The sequence below is a fragment of the Bufo gargarizans genome, chromosome 6 (assembly GCF_014858855.1).
Source record: "Bufo gargarizans isolate SCDJY-AF-19 chromosome 6, ASM1485885v1, whole genome shotgun sequence".
Classification (NCBI taxonomy): Eukaryota; Metazoa; Chordata; class Amphibia; order Anura; family Bufonidae; genus Bufo; species Bufo gargarizans.
The window spans coordinates 321,712,032-321,722,965 of NC_058085.1; the positions used below are offsets into that span (position 1 = coordinate 321,712,032).

Below are 10,934 nucleotides of genomic sequence, written 5' to 3' on the forward strand. Positions count from 1 at the left end.
TGGGTAACTAAGCCAGTTTTCCTTTACACCAGTTTTGATAAATCTCCCCTTTATGTTTTATTTCCATGCCATATTTTCCTTGCCATTTTGGAAAGTTTGTCTTTAAATTAAGAGGCCGAAGAGGTTTACAGTTCAAACACTTCTCACAGCTGAGGGTTTAATCGTTTTGTATTCAGTGTAGCCATTGTCTGTGAGTTAGGGCTCATTCACACGAGTGTGTGCGCCCCGTGCCCATATTGCGGACCACAAACAGCAGGTCCGCAATATATGGGTACCGGCCATGTGCACTCCGTATCACGGATGCAGACCCATTGACTTAAATGGGTGCACAATCCTCAAAATACAGAGCGGTGCAGAGCAGAGGCACGGAGCGGAAGCCCACAGAAGCACTACGAAGCACTTCCGTGGGATTTCGGTCCGTGTCTCCACACCGCAAAAAATAGAACGGGGTGCGGTGCGGACCATATATTGTGGATCGTCGAACATTCAAGTCAATGGATCCGCATCCGCAAATGGCGTGCCCAAGGACAGTGCTCGTGCATTGCGGTCCTTTATATGCGGTCCACAGCATGGGCATGGGGCACACACTCTAGTGTGCATAAGCCCTTAATTAAACATCCTGGACTCCAGACTGATACATTTTTCCACCCTTTAAATTTAAAAAGATTGTTTCTGTTCACTGATGGCAAACAGAGATCTTGAAAACTGAGACATTGAAAGCTGCAGTGCCTTTTATTACACACTGAGGATCCTTGGAACAGTTCTGATTCTTGTTCTTCACTGCGGTGTCGGTCGTATTTAACCCTTTTCTTGCTCCAGCACTTTGGTTTACATTAGGTCATTCGTACAGTCCTGCTGCCGGTGGTACATGCAGGAGGTGTGGTTCTATCGCTAGGGAGCTGCTGCTTCATATAAAACACAGCTGTCCTATACTTGACAGCGAGAGAGTTGGACGCTGCAAGAGACATTCACATCCCAGAGGGAAAACCTCGTCGTCAGTGTCCTAGGACACGGTGGCTTCTCATATACTGGAGGATATTTCAGGGTGTTTACAGACCATCAGCAAGGCAAGAGAACGCTCAGGACCTAGCAGGAATCAGATTCGGAGTCCTCTTCGGGGCAGAGGTAAGACCTAAATCAACATGTGCTAGAACTACATGGCGAGTTTGGTCACACACCACCAAGATCGCATTGTGACATCCCAATTAATGATTGTGAACGCGGTCGGGTTACTACACGTGATGAGTCCGCGACCAGACCAAACCTGTTAAGATTTTGGTCGCAGGTCACAAATCATAAGCGACTTTTCCAATGTATGTACAAGCTGCATGCCACAGGTCAGCAATTTTTATGTTATGTCTAAATTTCATGGGACCCGCAGACAAATCCCACTTGTATTCAACTTGATGTCGCCATGTACGTTACAAGAAGAAGAGATCAGAGGAAGATGGGGGGTCGGGATTGGTGTAATTTGCGATAGACGTTCCTTTTCAATGTCATGTGAAACATTAACTTCAAAAGTGTGTCGCACTAGAGACAAAGCAATGTTCACATTACATTTATGGCGTGTTTAGATTGGCACTGTGTATATTTTGCCCAGTTGGCATAAAATGCATCAATAACTGCTAATGATCAATATATCGCGATCTTGCGACTGCCTAGACACGCCCCCTTTAAAAAATCTTGGAATCTAAAAATAAATAGGGCATAATTTCCATAGCTTGAAAAATAAAAGTCATGCCAGTGTGCCAGCTAATTAACAACTACAGGAGCTTTGACAACCGTGCCAGACGCAAACCGGTGCCATCGATGAGCAGGCAAACACAGGCGTATTTAGCGTATGCAGAACCGCAGGAGACCACTGCTGAGCGTTATTCAGTGTTTTGCAGCTCGGCATGTTACTTGACAACTCTCTTACTGTTCTACATGCTGTCAGAGCACCCTGAGAGTTGTAGTTTCACTAGAGTATCACTGGTGTGACACAATGGTGATAATTGCAATGACATGGAGATTAGAGTGCAAGCATCAGGGATCAGTAGCCAATGTGAATGTGTACGGCGCTGCAGCATGTGTCAGCTCTATATAAAGAATGATAAATATAGGGTAGGTTTATAGGGTGGAAAACGTAACCCAAGGATTTCCACTGTAGCGAATTCTCCAAAAGGGTGGTATTTTTTTTCCCTGTAGGCATAATGGCGGAACGACAGACATTTTTTCATTTCTGCTGGTCACGTGATCAGATGCAATGGATCCGATGTCTCCTCACCATGCCCTTGACCCAGATTTACTTTTGTGTCTGCACCTAGAATGTCTAAAAAGTTGTGCAATTTCGCTTGAAAAAGGGGCATGGATTAGCGGCAAAGGACATGGCTTACCTTGAAAGGGGGTGTGGAATAAGATGCAACATTTTGCCCCCAAATTGTCCCACAATGCTGGCGGAAAATCCTGTCTTAAAAAGTCAGAGAAGAGTGTCTGTGCCTGGAAAAAATACTAAAAGTGGCGCCGTCTTGTAGTTGGGTCCAAATTGAAGGAAGGCAGGGCCAGCAATACCATATTGTGGCACATCATATCACCCCAACAGAGCCAATTACCATAGTCCATCACAAAATACATCCCCAAAAACTTCCACTGGATGGCCATGAGGAGGGCCCAGGCATCGGCCCCTGGGCATAGAACCAGCGGGAAATTTCCCTGCAAGGTCTATGGCCAATCCGTCCCGGCCATCTATAGGATTAGTAAATCTGCCCCCTTATGCCCGTTACCTGGTATATTTGATACATTTGCTGTAAATGCCGAGTCTTACACCTACCTGGTTGCTCTGATTTGTGCCCAGTCCCTTACCATCCATCTGTAACAATGAGGCTGGCACTGGCGCATCTGACAGATGTAACTTGGCACAATAAAAATGATTTAAAGCGATAGTAATACGCGGAAAGGTCATCCAGCTGAAATCGTAGATACGTGGATGTCATGTGACTCCGGCATTGTTGCCATGATGCAGGACCACGTAGGGCCTCACAGTTCAGTGACTCACACATACTACCCTGCCATTTGATGGATGGTATAAATAATCACAGCCTTGTCGATAATTGACACCGTATCCTCCAGCCAGTCGCAATGCTCTGCCCGTCAGCCCACAACTAGGTCATTGCTCTGCACAGTATCCTATAACTAGGTTAAAAGGGTGGTTTCTGTAAATTAAGCTTAATCCTTGTATAATGGAAATTTGTGCAAATTTATGTTTAGGATCCTCCCCATTCTCAAGATCTCTGCTTTCGGTCAGTGAAGGGTGACTGTTTACCTTCAGAGGAGGCTAACCCATCCTGGTTATGTCCTGTTGACAGAGCTCAGTAGAGTATATTCTCACAGTGGGGGTCATTTACAAAGACCGACGATTTATGCCAGTTTTTGTTTCCCCTCTGCGCTGCCGGAGTATTTGGTCAATGTATGACAAGGCGCCGACATTTACACCTGCTTTCAGGTGTACATGTTAGAAAATTTGCCTTGGCCAATGCTCCTGCCCCGGCACGTCTCACCCATGCAAAAAACTATTGTCATGCGGATGTTTAAATATAGACGGAAAAAGGAACTTGCGACTATTTTAACACCAAAAACTGGCGTAAAAATGTCAGTAAATGACCCCCAATGTGTCTAATTTTAAGTATTATCTTGGTCTTGACATTTTTGAAGCTTTTTTTTTGCAAAAATTGTGTTAAAACCATGACGTGAAACAGGCTGTCGGCTTGGTCAACACTATACAGTGACTATTACAAATTACATTAAAACAAAAATGGAGAACTCCTTTAATTTACCTTCACTTCCACACTACATTGCAGAGTAGAATTGTTCAACACGTTCCTTATTCATAATGTATGTAATTAAAGGGGTTCTCTGGGCTTTTAACATTGAAGACCTATCCTCAGGATAGGTCATCAATATTAGATTGGTGGGGATCTGACACCCAGCACCCTCGCCGATCATTTGTATGAAGGAAAGGAGCGCGCAGTGTGCCAGCGCCGTCTCCCTTCTCGCTTCCTGTTCACCGCTGCTATGTCTATGGCGAGCAGAAAGAGAGGCAGGAGACGGCACGTGCGCACTGTGCGTGCCTTCCCTTCAAACAGCTAATCGGCAGATGTGCTGGGTGTGGGACCCCGGCCAATCTGATATTGACGACCTATCCTGAGGATAGGTCGTCAATATTAAAAGCCCGGAGAACCCCTTTAATGTTTAAAGGAATTTTCCAGAATGCACCTTAATTACACAAAACACGCATGTAGAAGGAAGTTTGTAATATACTTACCGTTTCAAAGATGCATGGATTGACCTCTCACTTAAAGGGGTTGTCCCATCTTGTCGTTTTCGCAGCAAGATGGGACTAAGCGCTGTCCCTAGGTGTCAGGCTTCCGGAAACAGCCGAGTTGGCATAGTGGTGAATGGGAGCTCTGCAAACAGTGTAGCTGAACAAGGAATGCTGCTTCCCTAATTTCTGGAGTTGGAAACGTAGAGATGTGATAACCCCTTTAATAACCCTTTTTTGAAAAGCCAGAATCCGCCGACATCTGATCCTTTACCAGGTTTCCAGTCTGGACTATAGATCAGACTCCACTTCTGCTGTGGATGGGGCCAGAACTATTCCTCTCCCTGGCGCATGCGCAGATGGGATGGATTCAGGAGAGGGATAGTTCTGGCCCCGTCCACAGTGGAAGTGACGTTGTGTCCATAGCCCATGCAGAAAACCATAAAGGACGTGATTTTAATGGAAGCTGGATTTTCAGAAGAGGTACGTCATGTGACCAGGTTCCCGATCCACAAAACTTCGGAAAGTTAAGTACGCTATATTACAAACTTTCTCCTATCCTCTAATCCGCCAATTTCTGGGCCTCTGTGCTTTCACACAGCTTCTCAGGCTGGAAAAGGGGGAGTGTCTCAGACTACCAATGCAAAGTGTGTACCAAGTAGTCTGAGAAGTACTGTGCCCATGTTTAAGGAAAGCAAAGGAGCCCTTGAACTGACAGACTGGTGACATGATGAATGATAGGACAACACCAGGAAGGCAATGTTAATTTTATATGCCAGACTGGAGGGTAGTTTTCGTAGAACAAGAATGTTTGTATTCACTGACGAAATGCAGAGATTTTGAAAGTGGTGAGGAACGGAAACATAAAGCAGCAGTTTTATGAAAGTGTCTAAAAACTGTTTGATAAATTGAACTAAAAAAGGTTAGTGACATATGACTAGACATACCCACTAACAATCTGAAAGTCATTTTCAGAGGAAGTCTATGGGGGAGATTTATCAAAACTTGTGTAAAGGAAAACTGGTTTAGTTGCCCATAGCAACCAATTAGATTCCACCTTTCATTTTTAAGAGCTCCTTTGGAAAATGAAACGTGGAATCTGATTGGTTGCTGTGGGCAACTAAGCCAGTTTTCCCTTACACCATTTTTAATAAATCTCCCCCTATATGCTTGTTGTATATGCCAACTAATGGTAATCCCAGATGTGGCAGGGGTTTTTCTGCTGCTGATTTTGACACCGCTCATTGGCAAATACAAGGCGAATCCATGACAAAATTCCCCTATGATTACAATGAATTTTGTTCGAAAATGCCTACTCAATACTCCAGATTTCTCAGTTTCCACCATCAGTATCTAAGAGGCTTCCATTGCCTATGGCCACCCATCCCAGGGAGACATATGTGAAGTGTATGATGAGTTCCTGTCTCTGCTCTTATTTAGATGTGTGCAGCTCGTGCCCCACTGAGGAGGAGAGCTAGCACACCCCTACCTTGCGCACACCAGAACCGTTCCCACGCCAACAACCCCATCATGGACATTTCTGCTTCCTGTCAGCATGCAGGAGAAACAGATGGAACAGATGGTCCTTCAGAATCACAGGGATCAGAGGGAACATCTGATGGACTCGTTAGGGTCATTCTGCTGGGAGATCCTGGTGTTGGGAAGTCAAGTCTGGTCGGCATATTCAGAAGAGATCAAGACAGGGAATCAGCAGAACAACAACAAGGTGAGCGAAAGTAGTGTCTGAGGCGCAGACTGGTTTGATTATCATTACAGTGCCCCCTATTGGTCATATCTTGTGAAAAGACTATCCAGGTTTTTACCATAACTAACTATAATAGAAATGAACGTGGTGGCCAGGTCTAACTACTGAATTTTAGACCCTAAATCTTGATGCCAGTGTTGTATGAACAGAAATGCCATGGTTGTGGACTCTCCCTGGTCAGAAATGTGGTGTGACGCTAATGGGCCTGATGCACAAATGCAAATAATGATGCTGGTCTGTTATAGAGCACTGGGGACCTATGCTAAAAGTAAGCCCTCCCTGGAGTGGAAGCCCAGTTGTGACTGATGCCTTTGTACCCTCTAGCTACACCACTGCCTCTTTTTGAGAAATCCACCTTTGCAGCCATTTTTATTGTTCAAACCAATATAAAAGCAATGCAACAACTGTGGAAATAGTGTATTTTAAAAAATCCACTATTTTTCTTTGGATACAGCTCCTATTCATACCCGACATATGTGTCTCCAAGATTACAGACTACAAGCAACCCATGTATTGTCTGATCCTGCAGTCATGTCTTCCTCCACTATTTCTGTTGATACAGACAGTAGAGATGTAAGAATATAGAACTGCAGGATCAGACTACACAGGGTTTGCTTGTAGTCTGTAACCATGGAGACACAAAATGATACAATCTTTCATGACACAACTACTTCTAAAGTCACTTAGTTTTGTAGATACAGTGGAGTAACTAAGGCTACTTTCACACTTGCGGCAGGACGGATCCGACAGGCTGTTCACCCTGTCGGATCCGTTCTGCCGCAAGTGTGAAAGTACCCCAACACATTGCTTGCAACAGTATATACACCCCTGAGAACTTGTCTACCTCATGACAATGCAGCTTGAATTTATGAATCAGATGTTGGTGAAATATATTTAAACACGACCTGTAACCTCTTTTGACATGTCTACTACTTACATTCATGATGTAATAAGAATTCTGGAGCATCTATTCTTATGACTCTATGATGTGCCATTTCTTTATTATTCCTCCTAGACATTATAAATGAATTGCTAGCAGTTTGCAATGAAGGTCCAAATGGGTGGTACTAGTTGGGTGTGTGTCCCTGCACAGTTTGACTCTATCCAATGAGTGCTGCAAGTTTTAGACTGTGCAGGGACACACTCTCAGTTGGTTACACCCACTTGGACCTTTATTGCAAACTGCTAGCAATTCCTGCATAACTTCTATCAGGAATAATAAAGTAATATCACAACATAGAGTCATGAGAATAAATGCTCCAGAATTGTTATTACATAAGGAATGCAAGTAGTTACTAAAACAGACATGTGAGAAGAGGTGACAAGTCCTCTTTAAGCCTGAGGGGGAAGGGGGGGTTGGCCATTGAATTAAAAGGCAAATCCACTTGTCAGAGCTTTACAATATTGTCTCTTTCAAAAAGTGTGTTATTGAGCAGGTTCTCAGTCACTAGCTGATTGCAGGGGTCCCTCACAGGCATACCTTGAAGCTCCAAGGCCTCAATGGAAAATCAATAAAGGCCTACCACCTTTCTCTGTGGCATAGGAGAATATGAGTCACCAAGGCTGACCTCTACCTCTGCAACCCCTTCTTTTGAGCATCTGGAGAGACCAGTGGTGCCCATTAAAACCAAAGGATGCCAGTGATCCTCCAGAGCATTATCCACTGGGAGGTTCTCTTACATCCATCATATGGAAAAGGATATGTCCATTTTTTTCATGGTCTTGCATTGTGGCAGGGAGATCCAGCATCAGTAACCACTGACCCTTTCATTCAGAGCTGTACCAGTGCACCCTGACGGTGGATGGAGAAGACACCAGCCTTCTCTTGATGGACATCTGCGAGATTCAGGTAAGCCGCTCCATTAACCAACTCAAATCTGTAGATGAGACACTCACCTTTCAGTTGTGTTCCTTATGGCGCTGGCCTGAGGTGGGTGGTCACATAAGAATCGCTGCAAGGTGCAGATTAATAAACTCTGTATATTCATTTGCCTTCAGAAGCGAACAGATGGATGTACTAGAGCTCTTCGAATGGGTCACGCTTACATCATTGTATACTCCGTCACAGACCGCTCCAGCTTTGAAAGCGCCTCGGAGTTACGGATTCAGCTCAGGCGCACACGTCAATATGAAAATATTCCAATAATCTTGGTAGGAAACAAGACAGACCTTGTCCGCAGTCGAGAAGTGTCTGTAGAAGGTGAGTGATTAAGAGAAAGTGAAACCTGTTTAAATATATGGCAGCTGACCAAGGGCTCCCTTTCCAGCTTCAGTCATGCTCTGCCAAAGTACGTTTCCTCCTACCTGCTCTTCCCACTCCAAGGATCTCCCCGATATCTACATCTACATAAAGCTTCTTTTTTCCTGCTTTGTAGCATTTTACTGTTTTCCGAATTAAGCATGCAATGTAAAGCATGGTGTTCTGGTTTCCCGTAGAAAGTTATTTCTATATGTATACATGAATATACACCTTCTGGGCTAGACTATGCTGATATAATGTAGATATACACTATAGTATCTTTCTTAGAGACAGCCCATGCCTTTGATATGCGGCTCTTGCACACCACCAGACTGCTCATGTGGGCCCTTCCTCAGCGGTTGAGGGTCAGACCAGGGGAGTACCAGAGGATCCTCAGGTGGACCCAAACTTTGATACCACAGGAAAAAAAACCTTTTGGCTGCCTTTAGAGCCAATCACTTGACTCTAGGGTCTATTTCTGTGATTCAAAGCCTATTAAACTTTATTGGTGATATGGGGGTTAGGCCTCAAGAATAATTTAGTTTAGTAGGCCCCAGGAACACCAGTCTGACACAGCAGAGGTTACATTACATTCAATACAGGTTGGATATGGCAGAGCAGGTGAACAAGCAGACCAAACACCCATTGAACATCATGGGTTTATTAAAAGCACTGAGAAAACACAGATGGCCTCAGTGTTCTGTCAGTGGTTTTTACTGGCCATTGGTAGGAGATTGGTAGGACCATTGGTAGATGATTAGTAGCACCATTGGCAGAAGATGTTCTGGAAATCCCTTTTCCAGCCTAGCAGTGTACGTGGAAGACTGATGACACACAGGGGGTAAAAAACAGACCAAAAACAGCTCCTTCAGGGACCTCTTTATGAATGAAACACTGACTATCTTGTCATGGACATCATCACTGATATGTGAAAGAGGTCTAAAAAACAATGAGTAGCTGAAACACAAAGTACATTAATAAATAGCAGAACTTGCTGTGATTAAAATCTGTATGGTAAACATCTCAAATGTTGGCAGTGACGTGTGATCTTCATTTACACAGAGGGCAGAGCCTGTGCCGTGGTGTTTGATTGTAAATTTATCGAGACTTCAGCTGTCCTGCAGCACAACGTCCAAGAGCTGTTTGAGGGGATGGTGCGTCAGATACGGCTACGGAGAGAAGGGGCTGATCCAGCCGAAAGCTTCCGCATACGAAGCCATCGCAAAGAAAGCCTCAGCAAGCGGGCACGCAGGTTCCTGGACCGGCTTGTAACCCGAAACAGCAAGACCGTTTTGAGAGTACATTCACGGTCGTGTCATGACCTGTCTGTCCTGTGAGAGGTTCTTTGATGGACAGTAGGAACCTAGAACACTTCAAGCAGAAGGTATAGGCCATGTGGATGCAACACCCACCCACCTGAGGTGGAATATCCCATTTGGGCCCAATTATGGCGGTTTCCGTCAACATTTCAAAGGATGTACATTTTTTTTCCAACTGTGTCTTTTTTCAGCACTTTTCACTCTCATTTACACTATAGTCATGTGATTAATAAACGACTATTCTCTTCTTTATTATTTACCTCTCTGTATACACAAAATCCACATCTCCGCTGCGCATGAACTTAAGTAAAGGAGCTGGAGTCACCCTGAGACTCACCTCTCCTCCACAATCTCTCCATCTTCTTCTTTTTCCTCCCCCTCTCTCCTCTTGCAAGATTTTATGGAATTTTGCCCAGCTCCCTTCTAATCCAACACTGACCAAACAGTGGAAAAACTGAGCTCAGTGTTTATGGAGAGAGGCCGGGAGAGACTGCACGGATAGAGGGGGTGAGAGAGGAGGAGGGATGGGAATGACTTGCAGATCCCATGTCTTAGGCTCAGTTTCCTTGAAGAGGATGTTAACCATTTAATGAGTGGAGCAGCGTGTCTTGCCAGCATCTGATTATCCAGAGCGTGTGAAAGAGGCAATTGTGGGTGCGGATGGTGAGGATGCTGAAACCTTATGGATGAAAGTTCAAACAGATATAAACCTGAAAAAATAATACTTGGTGTAATCGATAGACCCCCTAACATCACAGAGAAGATAGAAGCTCAACTGTATAACCAAATAGAGCGGGCTGCAGTGGTCATAATGGGAGATTTTAACTTCCCAGACATTGACTGGGGTCATGGTTCTGCCTCAACCGCAAAGGGGAGAAGATTCCTCAACTTGCTGCAGGACCACTTTATGGACCAGTTTGTAGAAGCTCCCACTAGGGCCAATGCTCTGTTGGATCTGGTAATTTCTAATGATGCAGAGCTTGTTGGAAATGTTACTGTTCAAGAAACACTAGGTAATAGTGACCACAATATGATTATATTACCCCTACACTATAAGAAGCAAACTCTGTCAGGCAGAGCACAGAATTTTAAAAAGGCTAATTTCCCTGGGTTGAGGGCAGCCTTTCAGGGCATAGACTGGGTGCAGCTACTGTCACATAATAATACTGAGGATAAATGGGAGAACTTTAAATCCAGATTGAGTAATTGCACAAAATGTTTTATTCCTTCAGGTAACCAGTATTCACAGCTAAAATTAAACCCCACATGGCTTACAGCTACTGTAAAAAGGGCAATAAATGACAAAAAAAAGGC

General features: G+C 44.4%; 1 protein-coding gene across 1 annotated transcript; it reads left to right on the plus strand.

Annotated features, from left to right (window-relative positions):
- LOC122942367 (GTP-binding protein REM 1-like) lies at positions 1–10,446 on the plus strand. The gene is made up of 5 exons (XM_044299942.1): positions 1–1,125; positions 5,738–6,023; positions 7,838–7,911; positions 8,061–8,262; positions 9,364–10,446. Exons 2-5 carry the CDS (start codon positions 5,738–5,740, stop codon positions 9,636–9,638), a joined length of 837 nt encoding a protein of 278 aa, XP_044155877.1. The 5' UTR covers positions 1–1,125; the 3' UTR covers positions 9,639–10,446.
- Positions 10,447–10,934: the final 488 nt, after the last annotated feature.